Source organism: Neofelis nebulosa, chromosome 7 (genome assembly GCF_028018385.1).
Source record: "Neofelis nebulosa isolate mNeoNeb1 chromosome 7, mNeoNeb1.pri, whole genome shotgun sequence".
NCBI classification, from domain to species: domain Eukaryota; kingdom Metazoa; phylum Chordata; class Mammalia; order Carnivora; family Felidae; genus Neofelis; species Neofelis nebulosa.
In genome coordinates, this window is record NC_080788.1 from 65,074,627 (window position 1) to 65,101,470 (window position 26,844).

Consider the following 26,844-nt stretch of genomic DNA (forward strand, 5'->3'; position numbering starts at 1 on the left):
TCAGGGAGAGGACCATGCACACACACACTGCGTGCTAAGGTTTTCTCAGTATGGCCACTTTGTTTTGGAATAATACACATCCCTGGAATATAGACTTCTAGGATTGAAGCATATTCTAGAGATCATTTCATCCAACACCCCAGGAAATGGAGGCTTGGCAAGGTCATTTGGGGTCACACAGTTAGTGGCAGAGCCGAAGCAGGACTTTGACAGCCCTGGCAATGTGCTGTCCCATAGCCACACAGAAATGACTTCAGAATCACATTTCACAGCCCCAAATATTTTTCTGTATGCCAGTTTGGATTCTCTGTACTTCTCTGCTTAGAATTTACAACTTGAAAGATAAAATTTCAAAGAGTGGTGCCTTGGTGGCTCAGTCGGTTAAGTGTCAGACTTCGGCTCAGGTCATGATCTCACAGTTCCTGGGTTCGAGCCCCACATTGGGCTCTGTGCTGTCAGTGCAGAGACTGCTTCAGACCCTCTGTCTCCCTCTCTGCCCCTGCCCCACTCACACACTCTCTCTCTCTCAAAAATAAATAAATTTTTAAAAAACTTAAAATTTTTTAATATAAAATAAAATTTCAAAGTAACAGTGTTCTCTTTTTAAAGTTATAGAACCTGGGGCACAGGGCAGTTCTCACACCCCAGTGTCTTCGTCCCAGCATGTACCTAGCTGGCTTTTTTCTACCAGGATTTCCCACAGTAAGTTCTTTGGGAAGTAGTCAGTAGGATAGTGCCTGACTAGATCTGCTTGAGAGGTCGTGAGTGAAGCTTCCCTTTTGCAGCACATCTCACCCTGTAACGTGTTCATTAGCCAACGGGGCTACAGAATCTGTAGCATTTCCCAGACTCATTTGAGCACAGAACCCTTTGTCAAGAGACAAGGTGCTCCTAAGTACCAGTTTGGGAAACACAGATGTTCACCCTGCTGCCTCTCAAAATATGGCTGCTTCCTTCTGCTAACTTAGGGAAATTGAAACACACTGATCAATTATAAGAAATTATAAGAATTACAAGAAAATGTAGGGATTGGGGGGGGCACTCTGGGGTTAGGTAGGCTTCCTTGGTCATTGCAGTGGCTGGGAATATCTGAGGGAAATGCCACAAGTCTGCTCAGAGTGACCACACATTCGTGCACGATTCCCTGAAGCACAGCTTCTCATCTCTGTGGTTCTCTGCGCTCTCCTGGCACCAAAGCTGAGATCTCCAACCCAAAGAGAGAGTCCCCATCACCGTCAGGAGAACGAAGGGGTACATGGAGGGCATGGAGACAGCAGACATGCCAGGGCACAAAGGAAAGCAAGGATGAAAGGCCAGGAAACTGTGACCAATGCCCGAGACTGTCTTTCCCACGACCTTAAAGTAGACACATTCTACCCAGTTCCCCTTGACATGTTCAGAAGGTTTGTTGAAAACAAGCAAGGCTTTCCTTGTTGATGCCCTAGAAAAAAAAGTTGATTTGAGAAAAGTATTAATGCTTTGTTTTGGTCGAAGACAGTTCGCTAACGGTGCTTTGTATATTCTTGTAGATTTACTCGAATTAAAAAATAATTCTGACTTACTCTTTTTCCCCATCTTCTCCCTTTCATGTTTGCCCCCAAAAGCAATGCCCGTGACTGGTCCAGGAAACTGACTCAAAGGATAAAATCGAACACCAGCAAGAAGCGTAAAGTCTCCCTGCTCTTTGACCACCTGGAACCAGAAGAGTTATCTGAGCACCTCACGTACCTTGAGTTCAAGTCCTTCCGGAGGATATCCGTATGTACCCAAGGGGCGGGAGGAAAACTTCCCTGTGCTATTTCAGAAAATAAGCAGAGCAGTTCAGCAGCTCATCTGCCATCTAACCCTGGAGTCCCTCCACCCCCTCCAAAGTTCAGGCTTTCCCATCAGACTTTGTAGTCTGGAAAACGAGTACACTAGAAATTTCTTTGTTTCTCCGCTGTGTTCCTCAACTCCTGTCCTCCATGCCATATCACCACTCACTCAGGTGACAGTTCTGTGGGCACAGGTGACACCCTGCACGCATACAGACAAGTATACACACGCACACGCGCACACACACACACACACCTTACCCTTGATAACCATTAGGCTTCCAGATTTTTATTTTTTTTATTTTTTTATTTTTTTATTTTTTGCATGGAAATATGTTTATTTGAACTATACTTACAGCAGTGGGACATTATATAGGATAATTGTGTATGCTGTAAAGCTTGTATATCCATACAAAAAAAAATCTGTGCAACTATTTGTGGGATAATGTGGATACCACTTTAAATTTTCCTTCAAAAAAAAAAAAATGAGGATATGTCCTTACAGAGTTTGATTCTAGGATAGGCTTTGAATAGCTCTGGGAAATCCTGAAATAAAGTATATACTAATTTTCTAGCCCAGAATATAGCCGAGTTCTTGACAGAGTGCTGACAGGGCCCAGCAGTCACCCATGATTCTAGAGATAAACCATGCTGACCCAAACCTTGCTCCTTAAAACTCCCTATGTGATACCAAAGAATGCTGGTTCTGTACAAGAGAACTTGTCGGCATGTCAGATGCCAACAGACCCTCGCTGGCCAGTATGCTTTCCTGAGAAATGACACCTGTCGTCCACTCTGTGTCCACCCCTGCCAAAAGACAGTCTTCAACTTTGCTCTAAAATTACAGACTACCTAGTTGCCGGATGCATTTCTTAGAATGACCTGTGTTCCCCAGATGAGGGGACGGGCTGCTCAGAAAGTGGCCTAAACAAGGTCACTCGGCCTGTTAGACCAGGGCTGGGGCCACATGACTCTTTGTCACTCAGCGCCAACTTATTGAGCCTGCTTGTGTCTGGAAGGAGAACTACAAACCAGGTTACAGAGTTATTTCATCTTTTCTCCCATGCTGTTGACATCGTCCCATTTACACACAGCTGAGCAGCCATTCAGCCAGCCCCCCAACTCCCATGTGGAGACAAGCCTCCAAGCACTGATTCACTGGCAAACCAACCCCCGCCCCCCACCCCGACATAACCACAGGCCCTGACTGGGAAGCTCCTCCCCGGGAGTTTCTATTTGGCAGTGCCTCCCGTGTCACAGGGAGGGACACTGAAAAGAGCCATTTATCACACGGGGAATCTGAGCTGTGCCAGGCCCCAGCTGGCGAGGTGGCTCCAGCAGGCCTCTGGGATGTCTGCATGACGCAGTGCTCAGACCGGCAGAGGCAGAAGAAACTGCTGTTGAACTAGGACTCTGAGCTAGTGCTCTGCCCGAGTTGGGACCACGTTCTATTTGCAAATGAAAACATCAGTTTAAATTTTTATTTCTTCAAGGTAGCATGATGCCTTCACAGAAGAGGACTTGGGGGATTTTGTTTTACCTACACAGTTCTAAGCAGTTTTCCCAAACAGTAGTGTCCCTCCAACATAGAGGTGGAGGGAAATTTCTCTCTGCTATGAACTGAGTGTCATTTGCTATTTCCTGCTTATTATAGTACTTATGACAGTACTACTTATATTTAAAAACAAGTGGATTCAGTGTTATAGAGAGAAGGGTATATGAATGTATTCACTGGAATGAGTCATGGGAACTTTGTCTCAGAACCAGTAAGATTGCTTATGTGTCCCTCTTTTGTTCTTTCATGGATTGATTGATTGATTTAGAAAGGGGGAGGGGGAGCCCATGGGGGAAGGGCAGAGAGAGAGAGAGAATCCTACGCAGGCCCCACAGCTCTCAGCGCAGAGCACTGCGCGGGACTCAAACTCACAAACCCTGATATCATGACCTGAGCCAAAACCGAGAGTCAGACGCTTAACTGACTGAGCCACCTGGGTGCCCCAACTTATGTGTCCATCTTGAGTACTTTTGGTCTGCTCTTATTTTTCCACCCATCAGCAATCACAGCACAGCAAAATGGGGCTCAGCTAATTTGCATGTATTTGGTTTAGGTTATGAGTTTTTCTCATCAGTGTATTGCTTACAAGTCAGGCAGGACTACGGTTCGTCTACTGAAGTAACAACCCCCCCACCCCCACCCCGCCCAATCTCAGTGGTTTAACAAGGCAAGTTTATTTTTCACTGACAGTAGAATGCTAACGTGGGTCAGCACGGCCTCTGCGGATCCCAGTCACTCAGGGACCCAGAAGTAGGAGGCTTCATCTTGACACGAATTTCTGCCATCTCTGTGCCATTGGAAAGGCAACGCGGCACATCATTCACTGGCTCTTATATCTTTCACTCAAAAGCCCCATCACTTGCACCCAGTGTTCTCCTGGCTAAACCGTGTCACATCTGATTTCAAAGGGGAGTTCAGAAGCAGAGAGCTCAACATCCCTGGGAAACCGCACCAAAAGCTTCCACAGGCCTGCTAGAGCAGAGTAGACGACTCGTCCCTCGTGGTCATACTATCTGAACAGAGGATGGTTTGTGATAGGGACAAGATAGCTATAATCGTTGCTTAGACAGCGATCTCCTGACACATTTCCAGTTTCACATAAGCTGTTCACCGTCAGCCATAGTCAGTACCTTTGTCCACTTGGAAAACTGTGGTCACTATGTTGTAATAGCTAAGCAGGTTTCATGTACCCCACTCATGTGGCCTCCGCCTGAGCTGGTGAGTTGAAGGAAATCCAAACAGGTTTGTTTCAGCATGAGGTTAATAATTACCCTGTCAGTAGCACCTCACGTGTGCAGCGCTCTGAAAAGGTAAAGAGCTTTCACACATTGTTGTGTTCATTAACAATTCCGTGACCTGGATAGGCCAGATTTTATTCTCCCATCTTTTTAAGATGGTTGTTTATTTTTGAGAGGGAATGAGAGCGTGAGCAGGGAAGGGGCAGAGAGAGAGGGAGAGGATCCAAAGCAGGCTCTGTGCTGACAGCAGAGAGTGTAATGCAGGGCGCACACTCACAAACTGTGAGATCATGACCTGAGCCGAAGTCAGACGTCTGCTCAACCAACTGAGCCACCAGGCACCCCTATTATCCCATTTTTAAGTTAAGAAACAGTTGGGGGTGCAGGGGAGAGAGAAAAAGATTTTTGTGAGAGGATTATCTGCTCGTCCCCTTAATTTCAGCAACAGAGTTGGAACTAGTACAGATCTTACTCAAGTTGAAAATATCGTTACCTCGAAAAGCATGTAATACATCTAAGCTGTCAGCATCATAGCTCGGCCTAGCCTACCTTAAATGTACTTGGAACACTTACATTAGCCTACACTTGGGCAAAATCTGATGCAAAGCCTATTTGTAATAAAATGTTGAATATCTGCTGTAGTTTATTGAATATTGAAAGTAGAAAACACTGGTTATGAGTACAGATGGTTGTAAGCAGATCAGTTGTTTACCCTCCTGATCACACGGCTGCCTGGGAGCTGCAGCTCGCTGCCCAGCATCACAAGTTTTGTACTGCATATGGCTAGTCTGGGAAAAGGTCCAGATTCAAAATTCAAAGTATGGTTTCTTGCGAATGCATATGGCTTTTGCAACATTGTACAATAAAAAAAAAAAATCCTAAATCAAACCATTCTAGGCAGGGACTGTCTATACTGAGATTTCTGTTCTATATTCTTTAGAATTTAGAAGGGACACAATCAGTAGCTACTCAAATACAGTATTTGGGTTAACTAGTGTGTGTACACATCCACTTATGCCTGATGACTTTTGATGGAGAGAGGCCATGCTGTGGGTAGAGTAGGAAACATTTCCTTCCCACCATTCTCATCAGCCAAGTGGAAGACATGCAAGGAGAAGACGAGAGCTCCCCTGTCCCGTAGAATCAACTGAGCAAAAGTGATGTGCCCCTCGGGTCTCCCAGAATACCAGAGGCAGTCCTGATGGATTTCTTTTTCCCCAGTTCTCCGATTATCAGAATTACCTTGTGAACAGTTGCGTGAAGGAGAACCCCACCATGGAGCGGTCCATTGCCCTGTGTAACGGCATCTCCCAGTGGGTACAGCTGATGGTTCTCAGCCGCCCCACCCCGCAGCTCCGGGCAGAAGTCTTCATCAAGTTCATCCAGGTGGCTCAGGTGAGTGATTAGAGTTAAGAATTTTGGCTTGGGCAATGAGCTAAAGTATCCCCTCTTTCCTCCAACCTAGTTTATCAATTAGGGCTGCTTTCCTCTCCTAAAGCATGGTGGAGTTTATGTGCCTTGAACTGTTCCCAGATTTAGATATGATAATTGTCTCTTTCCCACATAAGGGCAGTATGGTGAGGACCATACATACTATCTCAGGGATCAGGATACAGTTTTAGATCTGTTTAGATCTTTTAACATCTGATTTCAGAAGATGCTTACCAGCCTGTATCGTTGCCCCAGTCTGGCCCACACAGCAAAGGGAAATTTTCCAGGATTTCCTGGAGCTGGACCACCTCAGTTCTTAGGTCTTTGAGCCCATATCGTGTCGAATGGCTGCGTTTAATGTCTGAAGGCAGTGTTTAAGCATTTGATAAGAGGAAAACAAGGTAGTACGAACACATAATTGAAATTCCCGAGATTCTACCTCCTTTCTCAGTTACTGTCTTGCATAGACACTGACATTGCACAGAAAATACAGTCTTTGTCCTTAAAAATACAAGTCTGGTTATTTAGGATCAAGGATATAAAATATTAGCTCTAGGTGGTCAAGACCAGTGCTTCTCAAAGTCAGTACATGGCCCACCTACTCTGATATTACCTAAATGTTTATCCCTAAGGTCAGCCGTAGATCCCAGGAATCCAAATAGCTGTGCTTGGATCCAGAAATCTTTGGGTTAAACAAGTACTTTCGGCAGTTCTTAGAAACCACTGATGTAGAGGATGGTCTACAGATCCAGTGCAACAAAGGAAGATGTGACACTGCGCTAAATTTGGGACCTTTGGTCTGAAATTAAGCCTAAGGGGGAAAGTGGTCCGACAACTTCAACACCTCATTGCTAGGCTTTGGTATTAGGAAGACTCGCAGAATTGAGAGGCATGTAACTGATATGTATATTGACTACTCTCATCTCTTTTGTGTCACAGAAGCTCCACCAGCTACAGAACTTCAATACATTGATGGCTGTGATAGGTGGGCTGTGTCACAGCTCAATCTCCAGGCTCAAGGAGACAAGTTCGCACGTCCCACATGAAATCAATAAGGTCAGTGCTACTGGCTTCTCCGGGGCCCCTTAGTACCATTCCCGGGACGAGCATCAACATTTCCCCCTTAAGAGGCAACCCAGAGAGCCTTTCCGGAGCACATCACCCTTTGTCAATTAGGCAAACTGCCAAGGAGGCAAACCCCAAGAAAACCCATAGGATGGGAATGACCCAGGTCTGAGAGTCACTGTGATGCAGTCTGGGCTCAGCGTTACTACACGTTCCAACTGATCAGTTGAAAGAATGTGTGGCTCTCTCCATGCCTGTGAATATTCGGAGTCACCGTCTTTAATACTCTCTTCCTCCAGCAACTTGTTCCAAAATGTTTTCCTAAATAGTGCTTCAGTTGACTGTAGTTCAGTTTGCATGTGAGACGTGTACATCGAGCAACACATTTGAAACCTACCTATTCAAATCCCATGGAGAATGACATTCTGGATAGTTGAAAATGACCTTTTCAGGTGCCACTTTGTAATAGATAGTGTTTTGTTGAGGAGTTATTTTTCTTTTTTTTTAAATTTTTTTCAACATTTTTTATTTATTTTTGGGACAGAGAGACAGAGCATGAACGGGGGAGGGGCAGAGAGAGAGGGAGACACAGAATCGGAAACAGGCTCCAGGCTCCGAGCCATCAGCCCAGAGCCTGACGCGGGGCTCGAACTCACGGACCGCGAGATCGTGACCTGGCTGAAGTCGGACGCTTAACCGACTGCGCCACCCAGGCGCCCCGAGGAGTTATTTTTCTTAAATGTCCTATGCACTTTTCTACATTCTTTAGATGTTACAGAATAGACTTTAGCTCTTTATAGCATAGGGCTATTGTGATGAATACAAGCCACTAGGACGCACTGGAGATAAGAACGCAGCTCTGGTGTGGACCAGATTAACTGCTCTTTTGAGCATTTCCATCTTGTGGGAGAGGACCCCCTTACTAACCTCAACCCCAGGCCTCCCAAACTGCATGGACAGAGACTCTTCTTAGGGAGACATGCCTGTGTCTCATTGCCCCGTTTTTCCCGGGTCTTCAGCCTCCTTCTGGGGAGTCTCAGATTCATCATCCCTGCTCTCACCCCACCCCCACCTCCCAATTCCCTACTAGTTCTGCCAGAACTCGGTGGAACCACTGAAAAGGTTCTTCATGTCTCAGAAGTCACAGAGGGGGACAGTCATGGAGATTAATCTGCTCTTGTGCTGTTTCACTTACAAGATACACCTTGCTCCTCTTAGCCTTGGGTCCCTCCACAGCAGTGCTTTCTTGTCTGTAGCTGCTTGACCCTCAGGGTGGTCTGCAGGCAGACTTAAATCAAGTATCCCCTCATCCCCTAGTAGTTTATTTCACCTTCTAAGGAGAACAAAACTATCTCATTTTTGCTGCCAGTCTCTCATCATGTGAGCACTGTTGGCTCAGAGGTGAGGAAGAGGCTGTCTTGCCAGCTCATTGTGAATGGGGGAGGCTAACTTCAAACCTCAAATTCTTCACTGAGGAGAAATGGTACTTCTTAGGCCACAATTTTATTAAAGGAATTACCAGCAGTGTTTAAAATATTTTGTGCTGTAACATAATTAGTGGTCTTTACTTCCCATCTTTGCCTGTGAGGAAGCCAGCCATCGTGCATGGGGATTGGGGTTCTGCAGACTGCCACCCTGAACCAGGCGTATTTGACAAGAACACCAGAGGTGGCTGCTCCCTTTTTATGCTGTACAGACCTGCCCTTTCCTGGGCCGGAAGCCCTAATGAAGAGCTCCCCAGGGCCTCAGCCTCACCTTGTCACATGCCTTCTGCTGGAAATTGGTCTATTGGTTCAGTCTCTGGTTTCAGTCTGTGAGTGGAATGTCACCTGCTTCCTTGACGTAGGCCTGTTCTGAGAACCGCTGAGAGAAGGCCCACAGAGGGCAGCGTAAGTCAGACAAACGCGCAATAGACCACTGAAGCTCCCAGCTGTTCCCCATGCCTGCGACGGTCAGCACTTCCAACATCACATTCCACATGTCTCTGGAAGCATTCAGAGGATACTAGGGAGGGGAACTGCATGGCGTGGGGACAGAGGTCAGGGGGACACTTACTCTGCTGTATATTCTTAGACCGTTTTCATTTTTATCTCAGGTTTTTATTTTTATGTTTAAATTTCAGTATAAAAATAAGACCTCACTTAAAATTTCCCAGTTATATAGTACAATCAAGTAAAGCATACTTTGTGTGTGTAAATACACTCTGACATTTGAAATCAGCTAGACGTTTTTTAATCTGGGAGTCACAGTCTGTAGCTTTTAGCGCATCACCTCCTGCCTGACAAATTAGGGATGGGGTGAAATAGTGGGAGAGGCTGAGAGGAAACAAGGTGGCCTCTGCGGACAGTACACCCTGCCTGGTGGGCACCTGTGAATGGGTCTCTTCTGTTTTGTAGGTTCTGGGGGAGATGACCGAGCTCCTGTCCTCCTGTAGAAACTATGACAACTACCGGCGAGCCTATGGGGAGTGCACCCAATTCAAGATCCCCATCCTGGGGGTGCACCTCAAGGACCTCATCTCCCTGTACGAGGCCATGCCCGATTACCTGGAGGATGGGAAGGTGAACGTCCACAAGCTGCTGGCTCTTTATAATCATATCAACGAACTGGTCCAGCTGCAAGAGGTGGCCCCACCCTTGGAAGCCAACAAGGACTTGGTGCACCTGCTGACGGTGAGGCTCACACGGGAGGCAATTACTGAGGGCTGTGTGCCACACACCACTCTCTGCGCCTTACCAAGTATTAGCTCAGTTCATTCTCATGAAACACAATGGAGTAGGTACTACCATCATCTCCGTTGTTTGGACATGGATACTGAGGCATAAGGATATGACGTGTCAGAGGACCACACGTGAGTAAGCAGCAGAACCTGGGTTCATACCCAGGTGGTAGGACTCCAGAGGTTATGCTCCTGAGCAGTATGCCCTCCAGAATCCTAGAATTGTTTCTTGCCCCCAGCTACAAAAGCATTCCTCAACTTTCTGGGAGGAAGGAAGCTGATAACAAATTAGGATACAAAGCTTCGTAAGAGTTAGAGATAGTGTATTCTCAGTTACAAAAGGGTAAGGTAGTGAGTAAAAAAAGCAAACAAAATGGAGGCATTCGAGTCAAGAATAGGTGAACACATGTGGTGGTGTAGGAGCCTACCTGCATGGTCAGATAAACTCCCTTCCATAACCATGATTCTGTAGCTCACCACTGTGTGACTGTGGGCATGTAACTCTAAATCTGTTTTCTCCTCTGTAAATCAGAGATTACTCTCTGGGATAACTTATAACTTCTCAGTTCCAAAATTATACAACTTTTTATCTGTATTTTTGTAGAATGGAGTAACTGTTACAGCCTCTTCCTCCCTCACATCATGATTCTGATAGAGCCCCAGGATTCACAGCCAGCTGGGGTCTAATGTTAGCCCTTTTGCTAAGTGGCCAGATGACTGTGGCAGGCCTTGGCCTTAGACATTGTCTGTTAAAAAGATGTACCAAATCTTAACTTTCTTGGATCACAAATTGTGATGAAAACCATGAACTTCCCAGAAAAACAGACATGAGTTCTGGACCTCTTGAAGCCATCCGTAGACTCTAGGTTACAAACAAGATTAGTTATATGAAATTGATTAAGTCTTAATATCATTTTATAATACCTGTTGTCATTTAAACTGGATTGTTGTAGAGAACAAGTGAGGTGTGGACCATCTGACCACATAGGGCCTTTTGCCTAAGCTCTAGATACAGGCTTAGATATTAAATCAGATCTTAAAAGAGGACATCTTGAAACTTCTCCAAAATTTAAAACATTTTAATAAGAAGGAGCTAATGTTTGCCTTATTGCAGTACCAAGTGTTACGCCCTCTAAGCTTTGTGAATTTTAAAAACAAAGAGCCTAGAAGAGTAAATAAACAACAGGAGGAGGAGGTACCAAGAAAGAAACCCATCAACCCTGGGAAAGGCAAACAACATCCTAGCAGTTAACCCTGTTCTGCTTTGATCTGCAGTTGTCCTTAGATCTCTACTACACTGAAGATGAAATCTATGAGCTGTCCTATGCCCGGGAACCAAGGAACCACAAAGCCCCAGTGAGTTGTTCATATTTTTATGCTAAGATTCCTGCATGTAACAGGTGCTTTACAAGTTGCTCATCGAGGTCATCATCTTAAGGAACAAATCTTTATGTGATAAGTACTGTGTTTCCACTTTGCCCAACCTTGTGCTAGGCACAGAGAAAACTTCACCATATGTACAAGTAATTCTTGGCCAGAAAGAGCCTGCAGTCTACTTGAAGGGATGAGACTAATACAGGAACTGTAAATATATGCCCTAAGCACATCCAAATGACAGGTGCAGTCAGTCAGTGGTTTACTGAGGAGGGAGATGGTGTCGCGGGCCATAGTGACATCTCCTTCCTATTATAAAGTATCCTCACATCATTCGTTTCTCTTCTCTGATTTTTTGATGATAAGTATATACTAGTTAGTAAAGCCTTAGAGATCATCTTGTATTCATCTGGGTCAGAAAGGACAGTCTCCTGGGTCTTTTGACCTCTTGTGCTGACAAGTCCTCACAACAGTGCAGTCCTGGTGCTGCACGGAAGGATCTACACAGGTTGTCTCGCCCCACCTCCCGTACAGGCAGGTGAAAATTTCAGTTTTCCTTGTGAAGGACCAGAATTCCCCTGCAGTCTCCAGGGAAGCTGCCCAGTCCCCAGATAGTACTCAGGGGAGAGAGTTATCCACACATAAGAAATGCAATTTGTTCAGGTGGCTACATGATACTGTCTGTACAACCGAAAAGATCAAGTTCTAGCTCCTACTCTAATGAAAGCTGTTCACTGAAAATACTTGGCAGGTTCCACTTTCAGGGTGTTAGAGGCATTTCCATGGAAAGGGTACCTTCCCCCATTTGGGTCAAGTCTCAAATATTTAGGAATGGATTCCATCTCCACTTGTCCAGGCCTCAGGCTTTTTTCCTTGTGTTATCCTGCCTTTTAGCTGTTTTTCTCCTCATCCGCATCTTTATTAACCAGTAAGTAGAGAACAGAGAGAAAATTTAAATGATCCAGTCTTTTGCTGACAGTTTGACAGAAAGTCTAATGGGTAAGTTTAAATTATCTGTAGATGGAGATAATATACGTGAGGAGCATTTTGTCAGCTATGAAGCACAACAGTTGTTATTAGCCAGGATTACAGCTCAAGATTTCAGTTCTACCGGCTCTCAGCTCCTGGCCCTGGCACATAGTTGAGGGCTGTCCATAGATGCAGCCATCAGGTAGTGGGAAAGGAAGTTGCTGCTGGTTGTAGTGCTTTATAGTCACAGGGATTTCTCTGAATATTTCATTTCAGCCACTAACACCTTCAAAGCCCCCAGTAGTAGTGGACTGGGCTTCTGGAGTATCTCCCAAACCTGACCCAAAGACCATAAGCAAACACGTCCAGAGGATGGTGGATGTAAGTACAGCTGTGCTCCGGCAGACGGAAGCAAGGCACATACAAACTGGCATAGTTCTGTATGCGGCCTGGGGGGACACAGTGGCAGACACGCAAAGGTGGGAAACCTGACACTTGTTCCTAGTGCACACCTCATATTGTGCCTGCAGGACAGTTCATAGGTTACGTTTTGCCACCACGCTTTGACCTCCTGTTGCGGAGGGGGGGGGGGGGGGGGGGGTGTCTCCTCTTAGAGACCAAGCAGGAGAGCATAGCTGTGGATTTGAGGGCAGAGAGGTGGTAGAAGGGTTTGAGTAGAAATGAGGATAATAAGGAGAATCTAATACTGCAAATTTGGCCCTCCTGATTCTCTTCACGGTTAACTGCTGAGGAGAGTGTGTGTCTACATTCATCCTTATGGACCAATCCAGCATAACAGAAAAGTGAGAGCCAGTACATGCCAGAATAATTAGTAGAGGACTACAGGGCAGGGAGCACTTGCAGCTGGGCTGTTCACAGAAACAATGGAAGGGGGGCAGAGCAGAGGGGACACCCCTGTGCAGTGAGCTAGGAGCACGCAGGCACCGGGCAGACGGCACGATTGGTACACTAATGGACCTGAGGGAACCGTGTCCTCTCATTCAGGCTGAGGAGAGGCTTTTATCAGATGCTCAACCTTTTGTCATTTGGCTAAAGGGAGAAACGATCGGTTTCGCTTTGTTAATCACCAGAGAAACTCCTTTTTTCACAGTCGGTCTTCAAGAACTATGATCATGACCAGGATGGATACATTTCTCAGGAAGAGTTTGAGAAGATTGCCGCCAGTTTCCCCTTTTCCTTCTGTGTGATGGACAAAGACAGGTGAGGGTCTGTGTATGGAATATGAGGCTCCTGGTGCTAAGGGAGCAAGCATCACATGAATGCCTGTCTGGTTTTGGTTCAGATCACAACAGACAATAAAAAACACATCTGTGTTAAATGCCTCAGAACTGAAAATTTCATAAACCTGCCAGTTTAGTCAACAAGAAAAACTTTAGTCTTCCTTCTGGCTACAGATTATGAGAAACAACTATTTATTAATACCTTGCCTATTTTTCTGAAGTTGATAGAAGCTCTCTTGGTTTTCTGTGTGAAATCAAAGGTATGGCTGGTGGGTTCCAGTTTTTTGTCATGTACTCTCTAAAGGCAAACCGCAGCATAAGGTATTTCTCTCCCTGTACGCAGTTTCCATTTCTTTTTTCAAGTCTTTCAATTTGCTAGGAAAACCTACTTTGGCCAGATAACACCGCTGTAGAAGTGAATACTACCACGTCACCTCATTATTACATGCTGTCCATGTATCGCTGTTTAAGAGGGCTCATGGAAGTAATCCTCAGTCCTATGTGCTGTACTGCCACGCAAGGATAGAAACAAAAGTGAGGGGTGCCTGGCTGGCTCAGTCGGTGGAGCATGTGCAGCTCCTGACCTTGAGGTAGTGAGTTCGCACCCCCACGTGTGGTATAGAGATTGTTCAAATAAATCAACTTAAAAAAAATTAAAAAGTAAAACAAAAAAGGTGAGTTTCTAAGGCTAGAAGCCAGTCTCCCTACCTCAGACCCTACTCACACCTGGTCTGTCGCTCGCTGGCAGGGAAGGCCTCATCAGCAGAGAGGAGATAACGGCCTACTTCATGAGAGCCAGCTCCATCTACTCCAAGCTGGGCCTGGGCTTTCCTCACAACTTCCAAGAGACCACCTACCTGAAACCTACTTTCTGTGACAACTGTGCTGGATTTGTAAGTTGTTCCTAGAGTGCTTCAGGTCGAATTTGAAGAGGGGTATGAGACGGTATGAATTTTAGGCCAGGCGCAGACCTCATAACCCTTATCAAATATGCCCGCTTAGAGCCTAAGCTCTAATAACCTTGTTCTCAAATGGTTTGATGCATGGTTAACTTGAATTTAATGTTACCATTTCTTCCGGATATTGTTTTTACCTCTGGTGCATGAGGCTTGGGACAAATGGTAAGGAAATGTTGAATATGGGACATACTTTTTAAGTAATTATATTCAGATGCTGTTTCCAGTGTTAGAAAAAAAAATAGGAGACATCCCTGCTCTTCCCCCTTCAAAAGGAACTGCTGTTAGGAAGCCATGTAGCTCTGCCCCTCCTCTGTCCCAGCCCTGTCCAACCTAATCCCAGAATTCTGTATACTTGTTCTTTAGTGTGGTGTTCTGAGAAACCTGTTTGTTCTTTGATTCATCTACTTCAAGCCTCAAGAAGGCCTAGACCATAGAGGTGCCTGCGTAGTAGCTCAGGCTGTTAAGCGTTCGACTTCGGCTCAGGTCATGATCTCACAGTTTGTGAGTTTGAGCCCCTCATAGGGCTCGGTGCTGACAGCTCAGAGCCTGCTTCAGATTCTGTGTTTCCCTCTCTCTGCTCTTCCCCCACTCATGCTCTGTCTCTCTTTCCTTCAGAAATAAACATTAAAATTAAAAAAAAAGGCGGCCTAGGCCATAAGTCCACACTACTGAGCTTCTTGAGAGCATGAGACTGTGATCACAAAATCTTCGTGTTTGCAGTTTAAGGTCAGGAGGGTTAAGACAGGAGATAAGGCTTTCCTTCCTTGAGGAAGAGAGCACAATGAGGGAAAATAAAGAATGGGTGTCAATGTCTCGCCTAATACCAGATTGATGAAGAATGTATAGTGTGCTCTAACTGTCTCCTATCTTGTCTCATAGCTCTGGGGAGTGATCAAACAAGGATACCGATGTAAAGGTAAGGCTCAGTTTTGTGGATTGTCTTGCTTTTTCTGGTCTTTGAGGCTCTCCTAATAAAGCATTTTTTACCCATAGTAGTTGTCCATTGAATCCACAACTTCTCAGTGCAGCTTACAGCCTCATCCCCAAACTGGCTTCCCTAGAGCACCCACTGAGAGTGACTGCCACCAAAGAGAACAGGAATGCCTGGGTGACCAGTTACAAAGCTTCCCCTTGCAAGGTCCTCTCTCTGTGTGGGTTGTTCTGGAAACAGAGATCGCTGGTAGGAGAGGCTTTCATATGGTCATGAAAAGGTGGGTCCCTAAGGAAAGGCACTTTGGGAATGGAAGTGATTACCAAAGGGCCTTGCCAGTTTTCCTTTTATCAGTAGATACCTCAGGGCCTAATTGTCCTTCCTTATGACTAGAAAAATTCAGGAGTGGACAGGAGACGTTTACTGCAAGGAAGAAAGAGTAAGACCTAAGAGCTGGGAGCCTTTAGGGGGTCTCCTTAAGGTAGGCAGTATATGCAGGATGACTAGGACATGACTTGTCTCCAAGACAGTGGATGCTGCTTGAGACTCATGATAAGGGCTACAGCAAGATGGTAAGATCCAGAGTTGACCAAATATGACTACTAGGTTCATTAGGAATAGCAGGTGTCCTAGCTCCAGACTAGGACAGGCATGTGTGACAAGACAGCCTTGCATGAGTGTGGTTTTGAGACTCTGGAAAAGAAAGCCAAAGCCTTCCTGACTAGGCTGTCTTGTCCACAGACTGCGGGATGAACTGCCACAAACAATGCAAAGATCTGGTTGTGTTTGAGTGCAAGAAGCGAGCCAAGAACCCAGCAGCAATAACCGAGAACAGTACCCCTGGAGGGCCAACATCCAGCCTTTGCTCACTGGGAGCCAAAGACCTGCTCCATGGTAAGCAGACACTGAGAACATTCCTCTTGGAAAGTGAAGTGGGAAGAGTAAAGTTTTCGGGGAGGAAAGATGACCTTTGCCCTTCCCATTCTTAATAGAAACCACCACAGACACCATTGTGGAAGACACATTTTCAGAGTTAAACATCTTTAGGGACCACAATTCTGTCACATAAAATACAAATTTTGGTGGGAGAAAGGTGGCAGAGAGCAGCATGAAGGTCTGGGGCCTATTAAAGAAAAGATGGAGATACAAAATATAATACAGGGTTGTTACTTTAGGATAAATACAGTAATTTAAATATTCTGATACTTCTGTTAATTACAGTTTTGAACTTTATTTGGGTAAAAATTTAGTGTTAAATTATGTCCTCTGGGGGAAAGTTAAACTAGGATCCTTATAAGGTTTCTAGTATTAGAAATTTTTTTGTTGTCCAGAAGCCACATTGGATTTGTACACTATCCAGGCTGGGTCCTGGGCAAGGGTGTTGGGTGGAAGAAGAAAACCAGAATGATTCCTCTCTCCTTTCCAACCAGTATCAAACAAGGGCAAAACAAAGCTAGAACTTCCCTATGCTATTCCCACCATACAAATGGGTCCCAAAGAAAATTCCTACCTGCTCCTATAATGCTGAGAGCTCCCAAATCCCAGGGTCCACAGAAAATATTTATGGACTGGGACCCCTGGGTGGCTGTTGGTTAAGCATCGGACTCTTTATTTCAGCTCGGGTCATGATCACACAGTTGGTGAGTTCGAGCCCCATATCACCTGGGCTATAAGAGTGGATCCTCCTCGGGATTGTCTCTCTTCTCTGCCCCTTCCCCCTCATTCACATATGCTCTCAAATAAAAAGAATTTTTTTTTTGAAATGTTTACTTAATATTCATAGACCGTTTCTCTTGCACTGAGGCAGGGACTTGAGCTTACCTGCAGAAACAAACCTCTAGGCAGCCTTGGTGCAAATAGAAAAATGCCTGTTTCTCTGGGTAGATGCAGCCTGGCACCAGTGGCTCTGGTAGCCTTTATCCCCTAAAGAGGATGCCTGCAAATGAGTCCACTTTGGGCCTAGAATAAGAAAGTTGTCAGTTGAGTCTGTTTTTCTGACTAGAGTACCAACATGCCACATATCTTCCTACAGCAACTGAGGAGGGACCTTTCACATTCCCTAATGGGGAGGCTGTGGAACACAGTGAGGAAAGTAAAGATCGGACCATCATGCTCATGGGAGTGTCCTCACAGAAGATTTCTGTTCGGCTGAAGAGGACTGTCGCCCACAAGGCCACCCAGACGGAATCCCCGCCTTGGCTTGGCAGTGAGCGTCCCTGTGGTCCCTTTGTGCTCTCTTCCCCAAGGAAGACAGCCCAGGATACTCTGTATGTGCTTCCTAGTCCCACATCTCCTTGCCCCAGCCCAGTCTTGGTCAGAAAGCGGGCTTTTGTCAAGTGGGAGAATAAAGAATCCCTCATAAAATCAAAGGAGGATCTCCGTCATCTCAGACTGCCAACCTACCAAGAGCTGGAACAGGTACCTTCCTTTTCTTTTCTTTCAGACGCCGAGAGAAGTGGGGCTAACCCAGGGAAGAGCACTGAAGACGCTGACCAGGTTGATTACTCGTAGGATAGAGCCACAAAAGAACAGAAAGGATTCTGCCTTTCTTTGAAACCAGTGGAGGCCCTGGCTCACATTACATGAGTAGAACAAGACCTACAGGGCTCCCTATATGCCAGAAAGGTACCATTTTAAAGTGTTGGTGCCAGGCCCAAAGTGTGTTCACAACAGCCTCCTTGAGAAAAACCAGTTTCTACTGGTCAGCTCTGCTGTGCTGACACCACACCCTTTTTCTAGATGAAATTAAATCCTCCTCCCCTAGAGGTCTTTGTTAACCTACTCATCAGGATGTTTTGGGACTTTTACGGTTGCCTAAGCATCTCCCCAAAAAAGCATGTAAGCCTTCCTCTTAATATAAATGAGCAAGTAAATACATCTTGTAATACCTTGATCTTGTAAATACATTAGACAGTATCTGGCAGATACACAGCTGTATATAATATAATGTATAAACTGGTAACCATTATAGTACCAGGAGCTTCCTTTTTTTGGTTAGGCTTAGGAGGTCCTAGTTATAAGATGCCCTACAGAGAAAAGGGCACAGTGCAAGAAGAGGATAAGTAAAAGGACAACAGGCAGTTGTTCAAACAGAAAGAAGATGTTAGTAATTGGCTGACAGGATTGAGTATTTGGCGTCTAGAGGTCATGGTGAGGGCTGGCTCAGGTTCCTACCAGTGATGGGTAACTAGGGATGCTTAGATCTAACATTATCACTCACTTTTGGAGGCCTATCAGTACAAACTGAAAATCAACATCCAGTAGCTAGAATTCCTTAAATAATTCTATGTAGTGAAATTGCCCAAAAAGGCCTCAGAATTCCCTACCTTGTCCTCAGTGTTGTTCCTTCCCTGTCAAAGACTCCTAGAAACTGAAATACAGAAACATTTGAAGAAACAACTTAGATAATGTATGTGAAACTCTGGGTGCTTTGAACAAAACATAATGTTAAGAGGAACAGATGAAAAAATACCAGGTTTTCTAGATGAAAAGTATTCTCTTGCTCAGAATGTTTTAAGACACACTTTAACTTACACAAACCCCTTTCTCTTTAAGGGTAGATACTGCCAAAAGCAACTTACAAGAACTCTGGTCTTGGGGACAAAGACTTGTGATTCTAGTCCCAGACATTTCTTAAACTAGCTGTTAAACTGCGCCTTACTTGCTCTTGTGTTAAAATACAAGGCCAAGAATCCATATTCTCTACGACTTGCTGCAGATTGTGAATAATTACTGTTATCGTCTGACACATTACCTAGCACATCGCTAGCTAATTTTTGTTGAGAAACAACTCATTGTATGCAAATCACCCAGAAATTGCCCACATTTGTGGGGAGGGAGTCATCAATCTGATATAACAACACTGGATTCCAAGTCCGAAGACAAGAGACGTCATCATGGCAGCGGGAGTTGTACCTTTTCACTCGCCCCTTTATTTACAACAAACTGGTTATTCATAACCAAACAAAAAGTGACTGCGTTACGTACCCAGGAGACTTTTTTTAAATAGGTGGACAGGACCTCAGAGCGGGCTTTGGATCCAAGGGAACTGGTGACCCTGCGTGCCCGTCTTGCCGTGATCAGGTGAGAGCACTACTGGAGAGTGCAAACCAGGGTGGACATGCAAGGAAGATAGAGAAGTGGAGGTCCTGCCAGCCAGGGGGGCGTTTGGAGGCATCCTCCCTCAGAGAGGACAGGGAAGTGACTGACCAACCACCTGGCTGCACAGGCTGCATTTGGAGGGACCCCTTTGTCTCCAACAGCGCTCAGATTTCTAAACAGGGACCTCCGGGACTAGGGGGAAAGAGAGGAAAGGAAAAGAGGCAGACGAGAATAACAACTGGCACTGAAGGAACGCATTCCCGGCTGCCTCCCTTGGGGTTTCAGCAGGTTTGCCCACGGACCTCCAGGAGCACCCCCACTGGAGGATCCCCTCTCATGCCACGGGCACCCCTCCAGCACTGTGTACACCAACTTTAGCACACACTCCCAAGTACACCACCAAAGTCAGCTCAGGTAAAAAACCCAAAACTTGAGCTACAGCATGTGGCCACCTTAGGAAAAACAGAAAGGATTTAACTGCCTGTCTGTTGAACTGTAACAAAATCAGCAAGAAAAGTGTGTGCTACTTCACATGTGATGGCAGAGGCACGTTTCATCGAATACTCTGAGAAATCACAGTATATTCCAGCAACGAAACTCAAAGGCATGGAATATTGGGATCTTAACTGATCAAGAATTCAGAATAGTTGTTATGAAGAGATTCGACTCAGAAAGCTAATCCAATAAACGAAAGAATAAAACTAATGAACAGAAGGAGTTAATTACCACAAAGATTGAAATTTTTTTTTTTAAAAAAAACAGATTGCAGAGCTAAAGAATTCAATGAGATAAAGAATGCAGTATACTAGAAAGCTTAGGAAATCAGATCAAAAACTAACAACTTAGAGGATAGGAATTTAGAAATGATTCAGAAGAGGCAAGAGAACTAAAAAGTGAAGAAACCCTGCAAAAGCTATCAGATACAATGAGAAAACTGTAACAGGGCTACCAGAAGGAAAAGGGAGCAGAGAGCATATTTAGAGAAATAATAGCTGAGAATTTCTTCAACATGGAGAAGAAATTGGAGAACACAAGTCCAAGAAGCTAATGGACCACTCAATTACCTTAATGTACAAAGACCTTATTCAAGACATTATAAGCAACTGTCAGAAGTCAGTGATAAAGAATCTTAGAGACTGGAGAAAAAGGAGAAACCTACAAAGGGATCCCCATTAGCTATCAGGTTTCTCAGCAGACACTCTAAGGCCATGAGGGAGTGGAATGCCAAAGTAGTAAAAGATAAAAATTGCCCATCAAGAATACCTTTCAGTCAACTCACCTTTCAGATACAAAGGTAAAATGCTTTCTCAGACAAAATGTGAAGGAACTCACCACCATGAGACCTGCCTTGCAAGAAATGCTGAAAGTAGTTCTCTAAACTGAAAAGATGCTAATTAGTGACATAAAAGCAAATGAAATTACATAAAACTCCACCAGTGATGAGAAATAAACAGAAAACTGTGACTATATTAGAATGGTGTATTCAACCTCTTAGAGTATAAAGGCCTCAGGAAAGGAGCATTAAAGAGAACTATAGCTACTATAATTTCTCAATGAATTCACAGTAAAAAAAGATAAGTTGTGACATAAAAAATATAAAAAGGAAGGAATAAAAGAGTAGAACCTTTATAGGTAAACAAAGACAATAAAAAGGACCAAGGGGCACCTGGGTGGCTCAGTTGGTTAAGTGTGTGACTTCAGCTCAGGTCACAATCTCGTGGTTCGTGAGTTCAAGTCCTGAGTCAGGCTCTTTGCTAACAGCTCAGAGCCTGAAGCCTGCTTTCAATTCTATGTCTCCCTCTCTGCTCGCATGCTGTCTCTCTCTCAAAAATAAACACATGTTGGGGTGCCTGGGTGGCTCAGTCGGTTAAGTGTCCGACCTCACCTCAGGTCACGATCTCAAGCCTTGTGGGTTCAAGCCCTGCATTGGGCTCCGTGCTCACAGCTCAGAGCCTGGAGCCTGCTTCCAGTTCTGTGTCTCCCTCTCTCTGCCCCTCCCGCACTCACACTCTCTCAAAAATAAAGTTAAAAAAATTTTTAAAAAAACCATTAAAAATTTTTTAAGATAAAAAGGACCATTTTATTTATGATTTATACATAAGAGACATGGTAACCACAGAGCAAAAAAAGACCACCACAAAACATTAAAAAAAAAGACTGCAAATCACCACGGAAAAATCACTTTACAAAGGTAAATAGAGAGGAAGAGAAAATGGAGATATAAAACAACCAGAAGGCAAATAAGATGGCAGTGGTAAGTCTTTACCTAAGAATAATCACTCTACAATATAAATGGATTGGTTTCACCAATCAGAAGTCACAGAGTGGCTCAATGGTTAAAAAATAAGACCCAATTCTATGCTGCCTAAGGAAACTCATTTCAGCTCCAAACAGCTGGAAGTAAAGGAATGGAAGAGGATATTCCATGCAAACAGAAACCAAAACAAAGCGGGAATAGCCACACTTTTATCAAAGAAAATAGACTTCAAGTCAAAAATCATAACAAAGGTCATCATATAATGATAAAAGGATATGATACATCAACAAGATAACACAACAGTAATATGTACACACCCAATATTGGAACGCTAAAATACTACCATATCTAAAGGGAGAAGTAGACAAAAATAGTGATAACATGGAGTTTCAATACCCCAATGTCAATGATAAACAGGTCACCAAGACAGAAAATTAACAAGGAAACGTTGGAATTGAACCAAATTCTTGAACAAATGGACTTAACATATAGAACATCTAACAGCAGAATACAGATTCTTCTCAAGTGCACATAGAACATTTTCTAGGACAGAGTATTATGATAGGCACAAAACAAATCTCAGCAAATTTAAGGAGACTGAAATCAGACCATTTTTTTCTGACCACATGGTCTGAAACTAGAAATCAACCAGAGGAAAGCTGGAAAATCTATAAATATTTAGAAACTAGACAACACATTTCTGAACAAATGAGTCAAGAAACCAAAAGGAAATATAAAAATTATGGACTCCAGCAAAAGCAGCTCTGAGAGCGCTTTTACAGTTAAATGCATATATGAAGAAATTATTTCTCAAATACACAACCTAAAAGAATTAGAAAAAGAACAAACTAAATAAGCCCAAAATTAGCAGGAAGAAGAATCCAGAAAAATAGAAAGGATCAACTAAACTAAAACCTGGTTCTTGAAAAAGATAAAATTGACAAACCCTTAGCCAAACTAAGGAGAAAAAAGTCTCAAAATTAGAAATGCAAAAAGAGGAGCACCTGGGTGGCTCAGTCAGTTAAGCGTCCGACTCTTGATGTCAGCTCAGGTTTTGAGATTGAGCCCAGTGTTGGGGCTCTCTTAAGATTCTCTCTCTCTCTCTTCCTCCCTGTGTGCTCTCTCTCTCAAAACAAACATACATACATACATTTAAAAAAATGTGAAAGGAGACACTGCAACTGTTACTACACAAATCGGACCATAAGAGACCACTATGAAAATTATAAGCCAACAAATTAGATAACCTAGAAATAAATTTCTAGAAACACACAACCTACCAAGACTGAATCAGAAAGAAATAAAAATCTAAACAGACCAATAAAGGGCAAAGAAATTACATTAGTAATCAAAACCTAGCCAACAGAGAAAGCCCCAAGATCAGACAGCTTCACTGGCAAATTCTACCAAATGTTCATCTCACAATCTTCCCCCAAAATGAGGAAGAAATGCTTCCAAACATATTCTAAGAGAACAGCATTACCCTGATACCAGAGCCAGATCAGGACACCACAAGAAAACTACAGACCAGTATTGCTGATAAATACAGATGTAAACATCCTCAACAAAATATCAAACTAAATCCAAGAACATATAAAAAGGATTATACACCATGACCAAACTAGGATTTATCCACTGAATACAAATAGATAACATAGGCAAATCAATAAATGTATCACATTAGCAAAATGAAAGATAAAAATCACATGATCATCTCAGTAGAGGCAGAAAAGGCATTTGACAAAATACAGCAAACATCCTTTCATCATAAAACAAAACAAAACACCAAACTGGGTATAGAAGGAACATACCTCAACATAAGGGCCCAAAACGATAAACCCACAGCTAACATTACACTGAATGGGGAAAAAAGTTAAAGCTTTTTCACTAAGATCAGAAACAAGACACAAGGATGCCTACTCTCACCACTCTTATTCAACATATCACTGGAAATCTTAGAGCAGCTAGGCAAGACAAAAAAAATAGCATCCAAATCAGGGAAGAAGTAAAACTGTCAATATTTGCACATGAGTCTGTATATATAAAATCGCCAAAATAACCAAAATACTGTTTGAACTAATCAACAATTTTGGTATAGCTGCAGGCTACAAAGTCAACACAAAGAAATCAGCTGCATTTCTACACACTAAGGATGAAACATCTGAAAAAGAAAACTGTCCTATTCACAGTAACACCAGAAGCAATGAAATATTTAGGAATAAATTTAACCAAGGAAGTGAAAATTCTGTACAATGAAAACAAGACTCTGCTGAAAGAAACTGAAGACACAAACAAATGGAAAGATATCCCATGTTCATGATCCGAAGAATTGTTAAAATGTCTACACTACACAAAGCTATCTACAGATTCAATGAAATCCCTACTAAAATACTAATGGCATTCTTCACAGAAATGGAAAAAAAATCCTAAAATTTGTATGGAACCGCAAAAGAATAAAGGCGGAGGTATCATACTTCCTGATTTCAAACTATACTCAATGCTACAGCAATAAAATCAGTATGGTACTGACACAAAAACAGACACGTAGACCAGTGGAACAGAGAGCCCAGAATTAAACGTTGCTTATACGGTGAGCTAATATTTGATAAGGGCGCCAAGAGCACCCAAGGGGGAAAAGGATAATCTCTTCAACAAATAGCATTGGGAAAACTGGACAAGTACATGCAAGAGCAATGAAACTGAACCCCTATCTTAACACCACTCACAAAAATTAACTCAAAATGGATAAAAGACTTAAACATAAGACCTGATAACTATAAAACTCCTAAAAGAAAACATATGGAAGAAGCTCCTCAACACTGGTCTTGGCAATGACTTTTTTTTTTTTTTGATGTAACACCAAAAGCAAATCAACAAATGAGACTACATCAAACTTAAAAGGTTTTGCAAAAGCAAATGAATTAATCCAATAAAAAGGCAACATTCAGAATAGGAGAAAATTTTCGCAAACCATAAACTGGATAAAGGGCTGCTATCCAAATTATATAAAGGATGCCTACAACTCAGTAACAACAACACAGTCTGATTAAAAAATGAGAAGAACTAGGGGCACCTGGGTGGCTCAGTTGGTTAAGCATCTGACTTTAGCTCAGGTCATGATCTCACGGTTTGTGGGTGCAAGCCCCGTGTCAGGCTCTGTGCTGACAGCTAGAGCCTGGAGCCTGCTTTGGATTCTGTCTCTCTCTCTGCTCCTCTCTTGTTCACTCTCTCTCTCTCAAAAATAAACATTAAAAAAATTTTTTTTTAAATGAGAAGAACTAAAGACACACTTTTCTACAGAATACATACAAATGGCCAACAGGTGCATAAAAAGATGCTCACTATCATTCATCAAGGAAATGCAAAATCAAAACACATTGAGATACCAACTAACACCTGTTAGAATGTCTAGCATCAGGAAAACTAGAGAGCAAGTGCTTGCAAGGATGTGCTGAAAAGGGAGGAACCCTCATGCACTGCTGGTGAGAATGTAAATTACTGCAGTCGCTATGGAACACAGTGTGAAGGTTCCTCAAATATTAAAAACAGAACTATCATATGATCCAGCAACTCTGCTTCTGGGTATTTATCTGAAGAACACAGAAACACTAACTCAAAAAGATATCTGCACCCCACGTTTACTGCAGCATTATTTACAATAACCAAGATATGGAAACAACCTAAGTGTCCATACCTCATCAATGAAGGGACAACACACACACACACACACACACACACAGTATTAGCCTTAAGAAAGGAATTTGCAACAACATGGACACTGAGCACATTATACTAAGTGAGGTAAGTCAGAGCAAGACAAGTTCTGTATGACATCACTTGTACATAGAATTCTAAAAAGCCGAACTTATAAAAACAGAAAAAAATGGTGGTTATCAGGGGAAAAAGGGTGGAGAGTACAGATGTTGTTTAAGGGTACAAACTTACGAGTGGTAAATAAACCCAAAGATGTAATGCGTAGTATAATGAATGTAGACAATACTGTACTATAATGAAGCCTGCTGACACCAGATCTTAAATTATTCCAATTATTAAAAAAGGAAAATTACTAACATGAAAGGTGCTGATCATTGCTACAATGGCAGTGTTAAAATTTAACTATCAAATTTACATGTTGTACATCTTAAATTTATACAATGTCATATGTCAAATATATTTCAATTTAAAAAAAAAAGTGGAAATTAACTACCACAGAGAATTAGATACCTAAAGTCCCATTTAGGGGGTAGGATAAATTCTTTATCAAGAGAGTCCATTAGTTTTCTATGATTTGGGGGGCAAATTAGAAAACCATCATATGACATAGTTCATTTCATTTAAATCACTGTTTTCATACCTCAGACTTGACCACAGACTGTTTCTGCCAAGTTTAGGTCTCCCACTATACAACATCCAAAGGTTTTATTATCCACCTATCGTCTGGGAATGATGTATTCTGCTTGCTACCCATTCATATCTTTGATATGATAACAAAAACTAATTGCTGTTTGCACATGCTCATTTGGTATTTAACTTGTTATGTTCTATTCAGAGCAAAATAACTGCCTCGAAAATAGTTTTTAATTCTCAGCCACAGTGAATAGAAAATGCCTATCAAGTGTAGTACTCCCAATATTGGAACTGATTTGCTATTCATTGCTGCTTTATTAACATACATCTCCTTTCCCTTTAGGAAATAAATACCCTGAAAGCAGATAATGACGCTCTAAAGATCCAACTGAAATATGCACAGAAGAAAATAGAAACTCTCCAACTTGCAAGAAGCAATCATGTCTTAGCTCAGATGGAGCAGGGTGACTGTTCTTAGCCAAGAATCTCAAGGAGCACAATGTGTAGATGAGTATATCAGAGATCTCACTTAACTAAAATAAATAACAAACACCTGGTGTACCTTAGATCAACCAGCTCTTTTAAAAGGTCACTTTAAAAGAGAAAAGCAAGTTACTTTTTTTTTTTTCTTTAACCTAGTAAGTGGAACTGTCTTCTCTTCCAGTCACTTGAATCAAAGGGGAGGAAAGCTGAAGAATGCAAAATTTTTGCCATTCACACCACAAACATCTGCCACCCCCCACCCCGGGACTAATACCTACAGCTTGATAAAAACATGGCTGTAGTTTTCTGACAAGGTAGCTTCTCCTATGTGGCCTGCCTAGCTACTTCCTCCTTAGAACT

At 43.1% G+C, this 26,844-nt stretch overlaps 1 protein-coding gene across 3 annotated transcripts in view; it reads left to right on the plus strand.

Moving 5' to 3' along the window:
- The window catches only part of RASGRP1 (RAS guanyl releasing protein 1), a 76,886-nt gene extending 50,313 nt beyond the window's left edge, over positions 1-26,573 (plus strand). For all 3 annotated transcript variants that reach the window (XM_058738243.1, XM_058738242.1, XM_058738244.1), the window contains 12 exons: positions 1,605-1,758; positions 5,829-6,002; positions 6,978-7,094; positions 9,500-9,775; positions 11,098-11,178; positions 12,442-12,546; positions 13,277-13,386; positions 14,155-14,299; positions 15,245-15,281; positions 16,038-16,190; positions 17,329-17,714; positions 26,345-26,573. In XM_058738243.1, the coding sequence (XP_058594226.1) occupies positions 1,605-1,758; positions 5,829-6,002; positions 6,978-7,094; positions 9,500-9,775; positions 11,098-11,178; positions 12,442-12,546; positions 13,277-13,386; positions 14,155-14,299; positions 15,245-15,281; positions 16,038-16,190; positions 17,329-17,714; positions 26,345-26,479 (1,873 nt within the window). In that variant the 3' untranslated portion in view covers positions 26,480-26,573. The remainder of the gene's footprint in view (positions 1-1,604; positions 1,759-5,828; positions 6,003-6,977; positions 7,095-9,499; positions 9,776-11,097; positions 11,179-12,441; positions 12,547-13,276; positions 13,387-14,154; positions 14,300-15,244; positions 15,282-16,037; positions 16,191-17,328; positions 17,715-26,344) is intronic.
- Positions 26,574-26,844: the final 271 nt, after the last annotated feature.